Below are 18,504 nucleotides of genomic sequence, written 5' to 3' on the forward strand. Positions count from 1 at the left end.
TTAAAAATTACTCTGTGAAATTTTAACTAATGAAAATGTTTATTTGAGACAGTGAAACTTTCAAAAGATTGTTTTAATTGTAAAACTAGAAGATTGTTTATATGTTCTTTCTACTTCAAGGCCGTTTCAACAAGTTGAACACTGACAGCTGATAACACATGCTATGTTTTGGGAACAGGCATCAACAATATAAAACAAATAGAAGGGGTTTTCCCAATTATTTAAAAATGATTAAACAGTGACATCTGCCGATGGAAATTATTAAAATTATTTATTTATAAGAAAGACAATATATAGAACATCAATTTAAACTATTAGGTTTTAATATGCAATTATATCTGTCAGGAATATAGCAGCTAGTTATGATGCTTATGATGTAAGGATAATACAGGAACATATTTCTTTCATTTTTCTGACTGTGATGTCGGCTACAGCCATTCTGGCTTTGGGGAAAACTGTGGTTGCTGTAGGACAATGAAGGTCTTTGAGCTTTTGTAGTCAGTTCCTGGAAGTTGGATGCTGCTAATTGAATCTCCTGGAGTACATTTGCATTTAAGGGAGGACAATAGCAGACAATCTCAGATGTGATTGTCTGTGTCTGTTTACAGGCAATTACAGGCAAACTGCTACCTGTAACCAAAATGCAATCTTTTGATGTATGGACTAGACCTGTCGAACTGTAGACTTCTGCCTGTGGGAATTGGATTTTGAAGAAACACAGGAATGTTTGAGGTTTTCAGATGGCAGCCTACCTGGAAGTGGGGGAAGTGATTTGAAGTTCTTTTGATACAATTTTACCTGTGATCTGAATTGCTTTGAAGTCAGCCAGGTGTGACAGGAAAAGCCTTGAAATTCGCATGTCACAGCTAGCCCAGATGTGACAAGTGGCTCGGCAGACCGTGATGTCACAAACGGGGAAATTGTGTTAGTTTTGGGGAGGGAACATTCAATGCCCCAGGCCCCAAATGGGCCTATAAGAACCTGCACAGGTCCTTCACAACTCGTAGCTCTCTGGAGATAGCAGACGCTAGGGCTGCCCGACTACTGGTCGAAGCGGCGTTTCTCCCGCCAATGATGTTCAAACAACGCTGGTAACGTTTATTTTGGTAAGCAAATAGCCTTGTTTGTATCTTGTAACTTTTACTTTGTAACTTTTTTACTTTGTTTTTGTACATCTTTTGTATATATTATTTTCTGCATTGTTCCATTTTTTCTGGAATATTAAATTGTTATTTAATAAGTTTGACTTCTGCTGCACTAAACTAACACTCATAGCCTAGAAGAGACTGAAGTGTAACTGTGTATAAGTCCATGCCTGATTTTACGTTTGAGCAACCCTACCGTATGAGATTGTAATTGCATTGTGTGTATGGGGCACTTCTGCGCTCGACAGCAGAGTGGGAAGTCCCGGAATGGCTAACAGTATCGTTCGGAACGACTGTTAGTGGTTTTGCTTCACTACAGTGTAAGATTGCAGTTGTGCGTGTGTGTGCGTGGCGTTCCCGTATTCGGCCTAATGCACAAAGCTGACCCGAATACGAAAACGCGGATTGCGCGCTGAGCACTCGACAGCCAAGTGGAAGTGTCTAGCAACAGCTAGTGGTGGCAGTGAGAAGTGTTCTGAGGGGTCACAGCCTTGTTTTAGCTTGACTAAGGCTACTTCCCCTCTCAATCTGGTCAAACCCGCAGTCGGGAACCGTATACACAGGCATGCCTCGGGCCGGTTCCTGACATAATTGGCTGGCAGTGGTGGGATCGTTTAGTACATTAGTACGCAGTTTAGCTCGCTATTCTGAGTACTAAAGGCTGGAAGCTTGCTAGAAGCGACTAGCCTACAGAAGTCTACTCAGTGCAGAATCTATATACTTTTTTTTCTCAAAGATACACACTTGGTATTTTGCTTCCCCTCCCTCGCTTTCTTTTTATTTTGCAACACGATGGCTCAGAAAGCATCCAGCTATGCAAGGCAAAGAAAAGAAATGCTACTCAACCTGTGTGAGCACAAAGGCATCGAGACGGTGAGCGGCCAGATTAAGGAGCAGTTAGTTCGTGCCCTCGAGGAGTATAATGAGGCAGAGCAAGCCCGTGCTCCAACGCCAGTGGATGCAGCTCACGACACGCCAGAGGAGGAATCGCTCCCGCCGCAGGATACGAGGGGAGACGATGTCCTGGAGGATCCACCGAACACAGAGATGACATCTCTGGAAGCCGACCTACAGCTACTAGGTTCAGCTGAGCCCGAACTGCGCCTAAAGCTGATCCTGGAACATCGGCAAGCTGAGAGGAAAATACGACAAGCCCAGAGGGAACAAGCTGCACAGCGACACCAGGCCGAGAGGGAAAGACTGCAGGCAGAGAGGGCAAGTGCTGAGCGTCAACACCAGCTGGAGCTGGCTAAACTTCAGCAGCAGAACCGGTCTGCTGGACCCGCAGAATGCGAAGGTGAGCGAGTCCACAGAATCCCCCTGGATAAGTTCCCCGCTATGGACAAAGACTCTGACATAGACACTTTCCTACAGGGGTTTGAAAGGACTTGTCGGCAGTATGGGGTGCCCCGTGAGCAGTGGGCAAGATACCTCACACCAGGGCTCAGAGGCAAGGCCCTGGAGGCGCTTGTGAGTCTCCCCCAGGAGGAAGAAACAGTCTTTGAGGCAATTAAGAAAGCCATCATTGCGCGATACCACCTCACGCCAGAGGTGTATCGCAAACGTTTCAGGACACTGCAGCGAGGTCCTAATGACAGTTACCTGGATCATGCGTGCAACCTGCGCACTGCCTTCCAGCAGTGGCTAAAAGGACTGTCAGTTGAAACCTTAGATGCCCTGCAGGAACTGATGATAAAAGACCAGTTCCTCCACACTTGTCCTGTTGATGTCCGGCTGTTTGTGCTGGATCGAGAACCAAAGACAGTGGATGAGGCTGCGGAAATGGCCGATTCCTACATGGCCCATAGAGCACCCGAGTCCCGGAGGACTGCTACATCCAGCTGGAGGGGAGAACAGATTGCTAAACCTGTTTCACCCAGCACCCAGAGTAGGCAAGCACCCCTGTCTCCTGGATTCCAGCAACCAACCACTGACACCAGGAAATGCTTTGTATGTGACAGGGTGGGTCATATCAGCATGACTTGCCCAGAGAGGAAGAGGGAAGCCCCAAAATCCAGTGAGGCCTCAAACCCCAGGGAAGTCCCAACTGCTTTGTGTGCTACTAGAAAAGCCACTGGCTATGCAGAGAATCTGCAGCGTGTCACGGATGGGGGTACAGTTGCCACGGGGCTGAGAGACACTGGAGCAAAAGTGACTCTCATAAATATCCCCAGCTTGTGAACCCAGAGCAGTACATACCTGGGAAAATGATTGCTGTCAGAGGAGTTGGAGGTGTCGCCCCAGCCATACCCACCGTCTTGGTCCACCTGGATTGGGGGGCCGGCAGCAGAATGAAAGAAGTTGGGGTAACTGACAAAATCCCCACCAACGTTTTGCTGGGTACTGACCTGGGACGGTTAATAGCCCGGTAGCCTAATCTAACCCCCGTGGAGCCCGCCTCCCCAGCAGAAGTTCAGGACTCTTGCAAGGTACTGTTTGATAACTCCGTGCAAGTGGGGGGTGCTGGTGGGCCTCCCGGGGCTACGGACTGTATACTAGGAGCCAGCCCTAGTGATTCTCCAGTGCCTAGGCATGGAGTGGGACATGTTGACCCAGAGAATGCAGAAATTGTTGATGCTACTTGTGAAGTGCTGAGTAGTACTGTGTATAATGCTGCAGATAATGTTGATGTGGAATGTGATGCTCTAAATGTCAATATGTGTAAGGCGGATAATGTTGATATCATATGTATTGTGCTACATAATGATGCTTGTCCTGTGGACACTCAGTCGGCTGCAAGAGTAACATGCAGTGGTCGCTGGGCTGCAGCAGGTAGACTGCCCACTGAATGGGCAGACGGCACCAGGCCAGATCTTTCCCCTTCAGATGTTGTTGAGATCAAAAGTAGGAGCAATGATATGTGTGATGCAGACACTCCCTCCACTGCAGTGGTAACCAGCAGCGCTAGCGGGTCTACAGCAGAGGGACTGTCCACTGACGTGACAAATGTTGCTGGGTCAGCAACATCCACTTCGGAACCTGGCCCCGGGGGCCCAGGAGCCTCTCCGTCTGCAGCCTTCCTGGAATGTGTGTCAGGCAGCACTGAGCTCTCTGGGGCTGTTCGATTTGACAGCAGCCTGGAACAGCTCAGGGGTCTGGCCAGCAGGTCACCAGCTGGGAGGGGCGGGCTGAGAGGGTTCTGGGAAGTTATTCCCTCGGAGTTGTCCGAAGTGGAGGAGGCAGACCGTCAGATAATCGTTCCCCAAAGGGACCGAGAGATAGCTCCTGCCACTATAGAGAAAGTGCGTGTAGCGACGGTTTTCACCCTTTCCCCAGCTGCAGCACTGTCTCTATGGTCGCGAACTTACGTTCGTCACGAACCTTCATTCCCCTGGTTGGTTACGTCAGGTTGCCAAGGGCAATGACACATTGCAGCAACCTGACCTAACTTTCCAGTCATGTAGCTGGGAGCTAACTGACAGGTGGGGAACCCTCCTGAGGATGCTAAGGGGTTACCCTACCAGGCCAGGCCGACAGTGTAGGCTTTGGCAGGACGATTCATTAGAATCATCTGCCAGTGCCATCTGGAAGAAGGGGGCGTGTCAGGAATATAGCAGCTAGTTATGATGCTTATGATGTAAGGATAATACAGGAACATATTTCTTTCATTTTTCTAACTGTGATGTCGGCTACAGCCATTCTGGCTTTGGGGAAAACTGTGGTTGCTGTAGGACAATGAAGGTCTTTGAGCTTTTGTAGTCAGTTCCTGGAAGTTGGATGCTGCTAATTGAATCTCCTGGAGTACATTTGCATTTAAGGGAGGACAATAGCAGACAATCTCAGATGTGATTGTCTGTGTCTGTTTACAGGCAATTACAGGCAAACTGCTACCTGTAACCAAAATGCAATCTTTTGATGTATGGACTAGACCTGTCGAACTGTAGACTTCTGCCTGTGGGAATTGGATTTTGAAGGAACACAGGAATGTTTGAAATTTTCAGATGGCAGCCTACCTGGAAGTGGTTTGAAGTTCTTTTGATACAATTTTACCTGTGATCTGAATTGCTTTGAAGTCAGCCAGGTGTGACAGGAAAAGCCTTGAAATTCGTATGTCACAGCTAGCCCAGATATGACAAGTAGCTCGGCAGACCGTGATGTCACAAACGGGGAAATTGCGTTAGTTTTGGGGACGGAACATTCAATGCCCCAGGCCCCAAATGGGCCTATAAGAACCTGCACAGGTCCTTCACAACTCGTAGCTCTCTGGAGATAGCAGACTCTAGGGCTGCCCGACTACTGGTCGAAGCGGCGTTCTCCCGCCAATGACGTTCAAACAACGCTGGTAACGTTTATTTTGGTAAGCAAATAGCCTTGTGTGTATCTTGTAACTTTTACTTTGTAACTTTTTTACTTTGTTTTTTGTACATCTTTTGTATATATTATTTTCTGCATTGTTCCATTTTTTTCTGAAATATTAAATTGTTATTTAATAAGTTTGACTTCTGCTACACTAAACTAACACTCATAGCCTAGAAGAGACTGAAGTGTAACTGTGTATAAGTCCATGCCTGATTTTACGTTTGAGCAACCCTACCGTATGAGATTGTAATTGCAGTGTGTGTATGGGGCACTTCTGCGCTCGACAGCAGAGTGGGAAGTCCCGGAGTGGCTAACAGTATCGTTCGGAACGACTGTTAGTGGTTTGCTTCACTACAGTGTAAGATTGCAGTTGTGCGTGTGTGTGCGTGGCGTTCCCGTATTCGGCCTAAAGCGCAAAGCTGACCCGAATACGAAAACGCGGATTGCGCGCTGAGCACTCGACAGCCGAGTGGAAGTATCTAGCAACAGCTAGTGGTGGCAGTGAGAAGTGTTCTAAGGGGTCACAGCCTTGTTTTAGCTTAACTAAGGCTGCTTCCCCTTTCAATCTGGTCAAACCCGCAGTCGGGAACCGTATACGCAGGCGTGCAGCGAGCCGGTTCCAATAATATTTTATATGATTCATTGTTTTAAGAAGAATTATATAATAAGCTTTATATTTAAATGAGTATATTAGAAGCCCTGTGTACCTCAATAAGCAGTAACAAAAAAAGCGTCTAGCGCTCCAATAGACCTTCTACTCCGCTTACGTGATCAATAGGTGACCATAGAGCCGCTCTCCAATAGGGTAAAAGACAGACAAAAACGATCTACAAAAGATACATAGAGCGCTCCATAGTGTAAAATCATACAAAAGTTTAATATGCGCAAGTAAAAGTGATACTCACAAGATAAAAGATACAATCTGGCTCTTAGATAGCCTGCAGACACCTCTGTCCCTCTGATGGAGTGGGCACCGCCAGGCTGTGGCCAGCAGCGTGGCGTCCGATGTCCGGGAACTGTGAACTGATTGTTTTACTGCACAGGGTGAATTAACTTTCACTTGAGCATCGCAAGCATTCAATTGGATCAGCCAGTAAAGTGCATGCAATGCAGAGTTTCAGTACTTTTTGCATTGAAAGAAGCCCACGGTGTCTTGCGTAACTACACATAAAAAGATGTGACAGAAAGTTCTGTGGCTACTATAGGTTTGAACTTCCCATATGGAGAAGGACAACATCTACGGGAAAGACTTGAGATTGGAAGTATATAGTCCTATATACTCTGAGTAACAGATGGGAAGATTTATGAAAACTCAAGAGAACAAAAAGAGGCTTGTAGCAAATAACAATAAATTAGGTGATAACTCTGACCTGCATTTTTAAGAAGAATGAGTCAAGGGAATCTATCTGCAACATATATCCGCAACACTTCCATTTGCTTCGCTCCGATTTTAATGAAATCCTCCTGACAGAGATTTAGCAGTAATATATGGAGGATTGGCACATCAGCTTAGCTGTAAAATTAGTACAAAGCTTGTAAAACAACACAGCATGCTGACATGTTTCTCATTGACAGTTGGATGTCAGCCCATGGCTGGTCATGATGGTTTGTTCCTGCTAACTTGCCTGGAAGTCTCAGCCCTCTGCTCATAATTAACAAGCAAGTCATGGGATAAGTCGCAGCACAGAATCCTGGGTACTTCAGAGCACTGAAGAGGATACATCCAACTGTCAATGAGAAACATGTCAGCATGCTGTGTTGTTTTACAAGCTTTGTACTAATTTTACAGCTAAGCTGATGTGCCAATCCTCCATATATTACTGCTAAATCTCTGTCAGGAGGATTTCATTAAAATCGGAGCGAAGCAAATGGAAGTGTTGCGGATATATGTTGCAGATAGATTCCCTTGACTCATTCTTCTTAAAAATGCAGGTCAGAGTTATCACCTGATTTATTGTTATTTGCTACAAGCCTCTTTTTGTTCTCTTGAGTTTTCATAAATCTTCCCATCTGTTACTCAGAGTATATAGGACTATATACTTCCAATCTCAAGTCTTTCCCGTAGATGTTGTCCTTCTCCATATGGGAAGTTCAAACCTATAGTAGCCACAGAACTTTCTGTCACATCTTTTTATGTGTAGTTACGCAAGACACCGTGGGCTTCTTTCAATGCAAAAAGTACTGAAACTCTGCATTGCATGCACTTTACTGGCTGATCCAATTGAATGCTTGCGATGCTCAAGTGAAAGTTAATTCACCCTGTGCAGTAAAACAATCAGTTCACAGTTCCCGGACATCGGACGCCACGCTGCTGGCCACAGCCTGGCGGTGCCCACTCCATCAGAGGGACAGAGGTGTCTGCAGGCTATCTAAGAGCCAGATTGTATCTTTTATCTTGTGAGTATCACTTTTACTTGCGCATATTAAACTTTTGTATGATTTTACACTATGGAGCGCTCTATGTATCTTTTGTAGATCGTTTTTGTCCGTACCTCAATAAGCATCTAATTGCTGTAGACTTTTTATCAGGTCGACATGACTGATTTTATTTTTGGAAAAGGACAGACACATTCCAAACTAATCAGCAGAAGGACATTTTATCAGAAATGCATCATTAATGACATTGTTTAATGTTTGAAAGTCCCAATGTCTGGGGCAAATAAGTCAAATCAGCAGACAAGATGGCTGGTGACGTCCATTTTTAATTAAATACTTAAAAATGACCTGATAATCAAATGTCAGTATGTGTAAATACATTAATTCTCACAGTTAAAATAATTAAGGAATTTGTAAACAAAAACTGTTATGGTTATTTTAAATGTCAACTATTTACAGTATTCAAAACAAGATAACAAGTGACGCACAGAAATCTCAGCCAATCAGAACCAGAGATTTAGGGGAAATTGCAAATTAGGCAGCCATATTGAATCCATGTGTATAAAAATAGGTGGTTTTGAGAGCTTTCAGAGACATTCAGACTGAATCTCTCCTGAAAGACACCTACTCTGCTACAAGCCAGAAGCTACCTTCCCACACATGGTTCTAGATGCTGAAGAGATGACAAAGAAGGGGTAATATGCTTAATATTCTGGTGATTTACTTTATTAATTTTTCACTATTAAGTTCTGTTAAGATGTTAGCAAGACTTTTTAGAAGCTATTTTTTATGCTATTTCTTTGAGAAGATTACTATGAGTTTTACACAGCTACTATATACACAGCTATTAATACAGATGAGACTACTTTTGATCCTATTATACATAACATAACTATTATATACTTTTTTGAATGTGCTTAGAAGATTGATGATTTCTTAAAGGCCTGATGAGATGGAGTACTGTTAGAAGGAAACACTACTTGGAACTGTTCATATTTTGTATATATGCTGTATGATAAGCAAATACATTATTTTTATATAAAATAATTTTCTCAGTGCTCTTATTCATTTCAAGATATACCATTAATCTATAATTACTGTTATAAAGGGTTCAGACCCCGCTATGCTGGATTTACAGTGATGTGAAAAACTATTTGTCCCCTTCCTGATTTCTTATTCTTTTGCAGGTTTGTCACACTTAAATGTTTCTGCAAAGATAACATAATTGAACACAAAATGCAGTTTTAAATGATGGTTTTTATTATTTAGTGAGAAAAAAAACCTCAAAACCTACATGGCCCTGTGTGAAAAAGAAATTGCCCAATGAACCGAATAACTGGTTGGGCCACCCTTAGCAGCAACAACTGCAATCATGCGATAACTTGCAACGAGTCTTTTACAGCGCTCTGGAGGAATTTTAGCCCACTCATCTTTTGCTGAAATGCTGTGTTACTTCTACGCCAGATGTAACGGGACACGCACCTTCCAAAAAGTTCAACGTTCGTCTCTGTTTTCCCAAAAGTCTTGGCAATCATTGAGATGTTTTTTAGCTAAATTGAGACGAGCCTTAATGTGCTTTTTGCTTAAAAGTGGTTTGCGCCTTGGATATCTGCCATGCAGGCCGTTTTTGCCCAGTCTCTTTCTTATGGTGGAGTCGTGAACACTGACCTTAATTGAGGCAAGTGAGGCCTGCAGTTCTTTAGATGTTGTCCTGGGGTCTTTTGTGGCCTCTCGGCCGGCCACTCCTGGGAAGGTTCAACACTGTTCCATGTTTTTGCCATTTGTGGATAATGGCTCTCACTGTGGTTCGCTGGTTCCCAAAGCTTTAGAAATGGCTTTATAACCTTTACCAGACTGGTAGATCTCATTTACTTTTGTTCTCATTTGTTCCTGAATTTCTTTGGATCTTGGTATGATGTCTAACTTTTGAGGTGCTTTTGGTCTACTTCTCTGTGTCAGATAGCCCATATTTAAGTGATTTCTTGATTGAAACAGGTGTGGCAGTAATCAGACCTGGGGGTGACTACAGAAATTGAACTCAGGAGTGATAAATTTATAACAAGGGGGGCAATCACTTTTTTCACACAGGGCCATGTAGATTTGGAGGTTTTTTTTCTCACTAAATAATAAAAACCATCATTTAAAACTGCATTTTGTGTTCAATTATGTTATATTTGACTAATAGTTAACGGTTTTTGATGAGCAGAAACATTTAAGTGTGACAAACATGCAAAAGAATAAGAAATCAGGAAGGGGGCAAATAGTTTTTCACATCACTGTATATGATAGCAACGCTTTAAAGGCTGGTCCTTTACTGAGTTAGCAATCATGAAAAAGGCAAGAACCGCACAGGTTTTTGACAACAATAGAGAAAAAATAACATCCCTGCAAAGGTGAAAACGGTGAATGCAATTATAGTCCAATCACATCTCATAATCAAATTATAAAGTATGAAACAACTTTTGCTTCTCCCCCCTAACCCCCCCCCTCCCTTATTCCCTCCCCCAAGTTCCACTGTGCTTGAAAAAAAAAGTCCCAACTTGAACTGTCCTTTTTTAAGTATCAGATGGAAACTTATGCTTCCCTAGGTAGCCTTCAAACAATACCTGGTGGTCAATGCAAAATAACTCATAACTATGATCTGTTGTGAGGAGAACTGACCAGTAATAACGTTTAATCAACACTCAGTCCGACAGGACAGACCCTATAGGTATATACACAGAGTTGGTTACTCAAAAATAAAAAACTATGTAGTTGAATAGTAGGTGTACACGGTTCAGTGACACCTATTCAAGGTGTCATATTACAATATGTATAGAATCGTATAGATAGGCGTGGAGGTCTTTGCTTATCCCCAGGGCCGGATTTGTACTTTTCACCGCCCAAGGCCAACTATACCGTCTGTTTGGTTGTTATCTCTGTGTGCCCCAATGAGAATTCTACTTACTTTCCCTCATTGGATGTCCGTTGTCACAGATGACTATTTTAGTAATATGCGTATAGATTATAAGTTATGTTTTCCTTAAGAACTTTTATGTTATGTTTGTTATCTCATTAATGATGGACCCATTGTGTCTCCATGAGAGTTAGGCTGAAGTGTACCTGCAGGATAGAGCTTACAGGTCTTGCAGGGACAAAACAAGTACAGGACAGGGAGTTTGAAGGTTAAATCTGTTCTTGTAGATATGGATGGCTGCATAGAATAGCTTTACTGCCCCTCACTGAGCCACCCCTAAATTTCTGGTGCCCTAGACCATGGCCTATGTGGCCTTGCCAGAAATCCGGCCCTGCTTATTCCCCACTTCTGTGTTGAATTATCGCAAATTCTTTCTGTTTTAAGAAAGCAAACTTTTGTTTTTCTTAACATCTTAGTAAGGGGGCTTTTAGGACCCTTGTAGTCCCTTACACACTCCAATGAGTTCTGGGTCACCATGAGCTTGCTGGTTAGTCTGTGCCTCTCGGTGTTACAAGCCCTACTGCATAGAGCCAAATTAATCCATGCCATTCACTGATGAGGATCAAACAATTCTAAACAGTCTGTATGCATGTTGGATTATTATGGCTCTGTACAAATTAACAAGCTGACACATCATTGCATTCCAGCGGTTCTGGAGGTGTGTTTAGCTTCTAAGGGTACAATGGTTAATTTGCATATATTCAGCAGTGTTGCACTGGGAGATATCTCAAGCTCACTCCAACCTGAATTATCAAAAATTCTTTCTGTTTTAAGAAAGCAAACTTTTGTTTTTCTGTGTTGAACACAGTGTGGTGTAGCTATTCCACTTCAGGCTGTCACCTTGAATACAGATAGACGGCAGTTGTGCCAATTGTACCCGGTCTGTACTGGTAATACAGCGATCCCGTATAATCAAGCTTGCGGGCACAACCTGCCACCTAATAAGGCTGTGGAAAAGGAACAGTGCTCGGGTGCTATTTACAAAGTGCTAGTAATATGGTAACTGACATGTTTCACCTAAACGGCTTTATCAAAAATGCTGTACATATTTACATTGAAAGTGCACCCCCCACCAACAAAGTTTCCCCCAGCCAGTAGCCCAAGTCAGTAATAACGTTTCTCCAAATGTTGAAAAAGGATTTAGTACTTTGATCCTTGGCCTGAAATGTGTTCAGTCTTTCCATCATGAATAAAGTTGAGTCCGGCACCATCTTCTTATATGCTCTTTCACTTCATTGTAAGATAGCTGGCATATCAAACGACGTTTCGGAGGACAAGCCTCCTTTCTCAAGTAGTGTCAGCATCTAACATAAATCACATACAACATGCTTTTTATAGTAATACATTTCGATATTGACCAATCAGCAAAAGCCGTCGCACTATGGCGACCAATCCCCTTGCGTCCGCCACACGGACCTGATGGGGAACTTCTCATACATATGCATATTTGCTGTGTCTCCAATCAGAGAGACTCTAAGAGCGGCTGGCGTGCGCGGAAAGAGTACACCTCCATAGTGCCGCCCTCTGCAGCGCCGACCTATTGGAAAGCAGCCTCCAGATGACATGTTGTCAGGCTCCGCCCACAATGTGAGCGGACCTGACAGGAGACTGTTTCCCCGAAGGCGGAGCATTGCTCCGTCCTCTGGCAGCATCACAGTGCGGGGAAAGAAGCAGACTCGTCATGGTCTGCCCGTCCCCCGTTGCCAGGCGACACCATGGACGCCTCAATCCAGCACGCCGCGCTCTATTGATAAAAGTCAGGAACAATAGAAACACTACACATTTAGCTATTAAGCAAACATCATACGCAGCAACAGATTATCTCAAATAAACATTCTATATAAATGGAAGCATGTCATAATCTCTATTCATGCCCCTCGGTTCTAGGGTATCTAATCTACGAATCCATACTGCCTCTCTATACAGTAATCTCCTAACTCTATCACCTCCACGTCTTAAAGGGGGAACCTGCTCTAAAATTTGAAACCTCAATTGACTCACTGAGTGATTAGCTACCGAGAAATGATTGGGCACTGATAATTCATTTGTATTATTTCTAATCGTGCTTTTGTGGGCTGACAATCTGACTTTCATAGGTTGTGTGGTTTGTCCTTTGTATAGCAAACCACACGGGCATTTCAAGGCATATATAATAAAACGAGAGTTACAATCAAATTGACCCTTAATATGGAACCTTGTCCCTAGATGTGGATGACAAATATAGCTACCCCTAATGACACTATGACAGTGAACACAGTTAAGGCATGGGTATGTTCCATTGGGGCGGGCCGACTGTGCCCCCCTAAACTTTTGGGTGCCCATATCGGCCCGTACCAGCCTATCCCTCAATGTTGGAGCACGCCGATATGACATTAATGGTAAGTTTTGAAATTCCTCAATATGAGGAAATGAATCTCTTAATAAATTCCAGTTGCTGCGTATGATGTTCGCTATCTTATCACTATAGACATTAAACTGACACACAAAAGGTATCCTTTTACTGCTACTGTATTTCTGACGTCCCTGTTTTTCTCCAGGTATCATGATTTTTTCCCTGGCTTTATTTAGCAGTCTAGGTGGATATTGTCTCTTAATAAATTTATCCTGCATTTCATTCAATCTTATCTCCCTAGTATCTATGTTGTCCACTATCCTAGTCACTCTTTGGAATGGGCTCATAGGTATGGAGCGTTTGGTAGCCTCAGGGTGGAAGCTCCCATAACACAAAGTGGAGTTAGTGTCTGTAGGCTTAATATAGAGGTCTGTGCCCAGCCTACCTTCTGAGACACCCACCATTGTGTCAAGGAAGCTCACACTCCGGCTATCACTATGTATAGTTAGACGTATAGCTGGACATTGGGTATGTAAAATATCCACAAATTCTAATAGGCTCGAATGTGGCCCCCCCCCAAACGCAGAAGACATCGTCTATGAACCGTAGCCAACATCTGGCATACTTGGTAAAAATTTCATTAGTGTATACAAAGGTTTCCTCGTATGCGTTCATGAAGATGTTAGCGTAGGAAGGGGCCACATTCGAGCCCATCGCTGTGCCCCTTAGCTGTAGAAAAAATTGGTCCTCAACCAGGAAATAGTTACATGACAACACTATCTTTAGTAGACTACATAAAAAAGTAATCTGTTCACGGCTAAAATCTGATGCACATGTCAGAATGGACTCTACCGCCTCCACACCCCCATCATGTGGGATGGAGGTGTAGAGGCTCTCGACGTCCATTGTGACCAACAGCGCACCCTCAGGTATCTTAGGCAATTTTTTTATTGTTTCAATAAACATGGAGGTATCCCTCAGATAGGATTTACCCGCAACCACAAATGGTCTAAGTACCACATCAAGATACCTGGCTATAGGTGAAAAAATAGAGTCTATCCCGGCCACTATGGGACGACCCGGTGGCCGGGATAGACTCTTATGTATCTTCGGACATATATAGAATACTGGTATAACAGGAAATGACTGAGTAAGATATTCCATCAATTTTTCATCAATAACATTTTCCTCCACTGCTTTTCTCAACACCATTTCAATCTTTCCCTGAAATACTCTTGTTGGATCTGCGTCCAACTTAGCATAAGTAGATGAGTCTGACAGTAGGCGATAAATCTCATTTTTGTAATCAACGGTATCCATTAATACTACCGCCCCACCCTTGTCAGCCTGTTTGATAGTGATATAAAGGTTATCAGCCAGTTCTTGAATAGCTCTTCTCTCATCAACTGTTAAATTATGTCTAATTTGAACAGATCTGTCCATAGATACAGTTCGCAACATGCTATTGATTTGATCATTGGTTTTTTTCATAAACTGATCAATTATTTGACAAGAGGGGGGATTGAATTTACTCTTGATCCTCAATGGAGTGTCCCTTAGGGATAATGTTTCCTCATCTCGAGTTTGTGTATTACCAAACAAATTAGCCTGGGGTGCACTGAAGTAATACTTCAAACGTATTAATCGATAGAATCTCTGCAGATCTATGTCTAGATCTACCGGTTGAGGCCATGCTGTGGGAGCAAATGAGAGACCTTTCTCCAACAAGGACTGCTGAGCCACTGTCAGATCCAATCAAGAGATATTTACAACAATAGTCTCTATTGTACGTTCCTGGGTTTTACCTTCTGCTGTCGTGGTCGTTGTCTCAATCGATCCTTTATGTTTGTGTCGCTTCCCCCCTCTGCGCGTTCGTCTGCACTTCCTGGGGGATCTGAGGATGACTGGGAATTGGATGGTAAAAAATCAGATGAATCCTCTGTTGGTACAGCGCCACGCCCCCCAGATGGTTTGGGGCGTATTGGTTTTCTCCGTCTTGTCATGGGTTTTTGCCATGGGTAAACATAGCCTGATGAATAATCTAAGGCGTCTCTTTGGAATTTATCTCTTTTGATGACTTGAAGTTGTTTTTTGTGTACTTCTACCTTATTGTCCATTTCTAGCGTGCATTTACCACATTCATCTGTACTCATGTTGTCCATGAGTTTACGTTTGAGATCCACAATTTGTATCTCCAATTTGGGTAACTACTCCATAATTCGATCAATAGTTAAGGTCATGGAGTCAAAGGACGCCTTATTCCAGATTTTAGTCCATGTGAGGCAGAATTTGGTATCATTAGGAAACATCAGTGGACTGACATTGGACCGTATTCCACGTGGTATCCTTCCCACTTTAAGATATTCTGCCAAGGTGGTAGCATGGAGCTCCAGTGAGGTGCGGGTCTTTAATAGCCTTTCAAGCTGTTTTGCAATCGCTTTCTCATCCACTGTGCTCAGGAACTCCACCTCAGACGTAACTTTAACCACGATCCTTGCAGTATCCTCCGGTGTATAGGAGAAGATATACTCATCGATTAGAGACATGGTCAATATTGCTGGGTGCAGATACAGAGCTGTATCAATTTTGGTAGTGAGGAAAATCTGCACAACCAGTCGATTCAAGGTTATGAGATGTGCCTGAGTCCGGCACCATCTTCTTATATGCTCTTTCACTTTATTGTAAGATAGCTGGCATATCAAACGACGTTTCGGAGGACAAGCCTCCTTTCTCAAGTAGTGTCAGCATCTAACATAAATCACATACAACATGCTTTTTATAGTATTACATTTCAAAATTGACCAATCAGCAAAAGCCGTCGCACTATGGCGACCAATCCCCTTGCGTCCGCCACACGGACCTGATGGGGAACTTCTCATACATATGCATATTTGCTGTGTCTCCAATCAGAGAGACTCTAAGAGCGGCTGGCGTGCGCGGAAAGAGTACACCTCCATAGTGCCGCCCTCTGCAGCGCCGACCTATTGGAAAGCAGCCTCCAGATGACATGTTGTCAGGCTCCGCCCACAATGTGAGCGGACCTGACAGGAGACTGTTTCCCCGAAGGCGGAGCATTGCTCCGTCCTCTGGCAGCGTCACAGTGCGGGGAAAGAAGCAGACTCGTCATGGTCTGCCCGTCCCCCGTTGCCAGGCGACACCATGGACGCCTCAATCCAGCACGCCGCGCTCTATTGATAAAAGTCAGGAACATTCCTAGAATGTCCTGGGATTTGCTGAGTAGCTTAATGGCATTGATGCAATATTTAAATTGGAACAAGATATGGCAGCTGATGCAATATATTGGGATGCTCTGATAGGAGATTGTAACTCTTAACATTGGCATGTTTTTCTTTTCTTCTTCACTTATTCCCCTCCCCCTCCATCTATCCTCACGTTAAAGCGGAATATAACCCTGCATTTCAACTTTGCTATAAAACATTATTTACAGCATATTATATGCAACCAGCATTTTTTTTTACTAGACCAGCATTGGAAGGGTTACACACAAAGCTTTAAAGTTCCGTGGAGAGAAATGCTGCCGCATCCGAAGTTTAGATACATTGATGTAAACACAATGTAACAAGTGTGGAATGTTTACTACACTCTGACTGTGCAGGAGCTCCCGGACACAGAGAGAGAGTGAGTCACATTCCTCATTTGTTACATTGTGTTTACTTAATGTATCTATCTGAACTTCGGCTGTGGCAGCATTTCTCTCCACTGGAACTTTAAAGCTCTGTGTGTAACCCTTCCAATGCTGGTCTAGTAAAAAAAAAAAAAATCTGGTTGCATATAATATGCTGTAAATAATGTTTTAGAGCAAAGTTGAAATGCAGGGTTATATTCCGCTTTAAGAAGGTAACTTCCTCCAGCCCGGCAGTTTTTCATTTTGCTTTTTTCCATGTCCCTTTATTAACGGAATTAAAACTTAATAAATTGTTTTGTATTGGTTGTGGCAACTATGATGTAACTGACACCTGGTACTAGGAGGTTCCTGATGAAGCCAAATCAACTTGCCATAATTTATTTTGCTAAGTTGCACCAAAAAAAAAAAAAAAGAAAGAATTAAAGATATTTTGCCAACTTCCTTGTCTCACTGATGTCAATTACTGCAGGGTATAAAAAATATAGAGATCTTATGAACAAAGATGCCTACTGGAATTAAAACATATCATGGGCCACAGAGTTTTCTTTCCCAATCCTTATAGCTGTGACTGAAGTTTCTCTAAGAAAGAAAACCTATGGGTTATGCGATCTATTAAATATTTACCTGTCTATTATCTCCTTCATGTATTTGGCATTTATAAGAGACCTCATTAAGTTCCAAGTTTCTTCGCAATGCTTCAACAGCATAAGGATTCCATTCGCAGGCATGAACAAAGGCTGCAGTTGCATGGATCAGAAATGGGAGGGTAAAGTAGCCAATACCTAAAATACACAATGCATATACAAGTATAAAGATTCTACAATGCAAGGATGAAAGGAACTGATCAACTAGAGATATAGGTTTCCTAATATAAACTGTCCATTTACCATTTTTGTACTCAAATTACAATCACCACCTACAAAAGCTGAAAGTAAAGCTTGTCTTGGCACCTTAAAAAAGAAGAACCGAGACAATGGGAGCCCAAATAGCACAATATGTAATGATCAGATGAAAAATAATAGGTATGGTACAAGACTACTCACTAAGGTGGGTTGCATGAGGGGCACTTAAAGGACACCCGAGGCGACATGCCACATGATGAGATAGACATGTGTATGCACAGTGCTAAGCGCACAAATAACTAGGCTATGTTCCTTTTTTACTTTCTCTGCCTGAAAGAGTTAAAACTCAGGTATGCATGTAACAGTTTCTGTCCGGGTTAGGACAGGGTCGAACTATAGTGTAACCCTCACTTATAAGGAATTACAACCATAAAACATTTTTTTCTGGCAGAAAATGGCTTCTGAGAGCAGATACGAGAAAAAAAAAAGGTTCAACAGTTCATAGATTTTAGCTCTGGCATACTTAAAGGAATGGGTCATTGAGAAGAGGTAAAAACTTAAAAATTAGATTTAAATATGACGTCAAACTGTGGGATAACTAAAAAAAAGTCATTTTTAGGAGATGGAGGATAAATACAACTGTTAATCTCATTTTTTTTTCACCTCGGATGTCCTTTAACCACTCAAGGACCATAGGCTTACATCCCTCTAGTAACCAGGCTATCCAGGCTATTTTTTGCAATTTAGGCCACTGCAGGGCCGTATAACTCAGGACACAAGTGATTCCCCCCCCCCCCATTTCTGCCCACCAACAGAGCTTTCTGTTGGTGGGCTCTGATCGATGCTGGGGTGTTTATTTTTTATTTGGCGGCAGTGGAGGAAAAGCTCCAATGCAGATGACTTCGCCC

At 43.1% G+C, this 18,504-nt stretch overlaps 1 protein-coding gene across 1 annotated transcript in view; it reads right to left on the reverse strand.

Annotated features, from left to right (window-relative positions):
• TRMT12 (tRNA methyltransferase 12 homolog) overlaps positions 1 to 18,504 on the reverse strand; it is a 461,498-nt gene that overhangs the window by 39,286 nt on the left and 403,708 nt on the right. The window contains exon 7 of the mRNA XM_068248040.1: positions 17,379 to 17,536. Within this exon, the coding sequence (XP_068104141.1) occupies positions 17,379 to 17,536 (158 nt within the window). The remainder of the gene's footprint in view (positions 1 to 17,378; positions 17,537 to 18,504) is intronic.

The sequence above is a fragment of the Hyperolius riggenbachi genome, chromosome 8 (genome assembly GCF_040937935.1).
Source record: "Hyperolius riggenbachi isolate aHypRig1 chromosome 8, aHypRig1.pri, whole genome shotgun sequence".
In the NCBI taxonomy this organism is placed as follows: Eukaryota; Metazoa; Chordata; class Amphibia; order Anura; family Hyperoliidae; genus Hyperolius; species Hyperolius riggenbachi.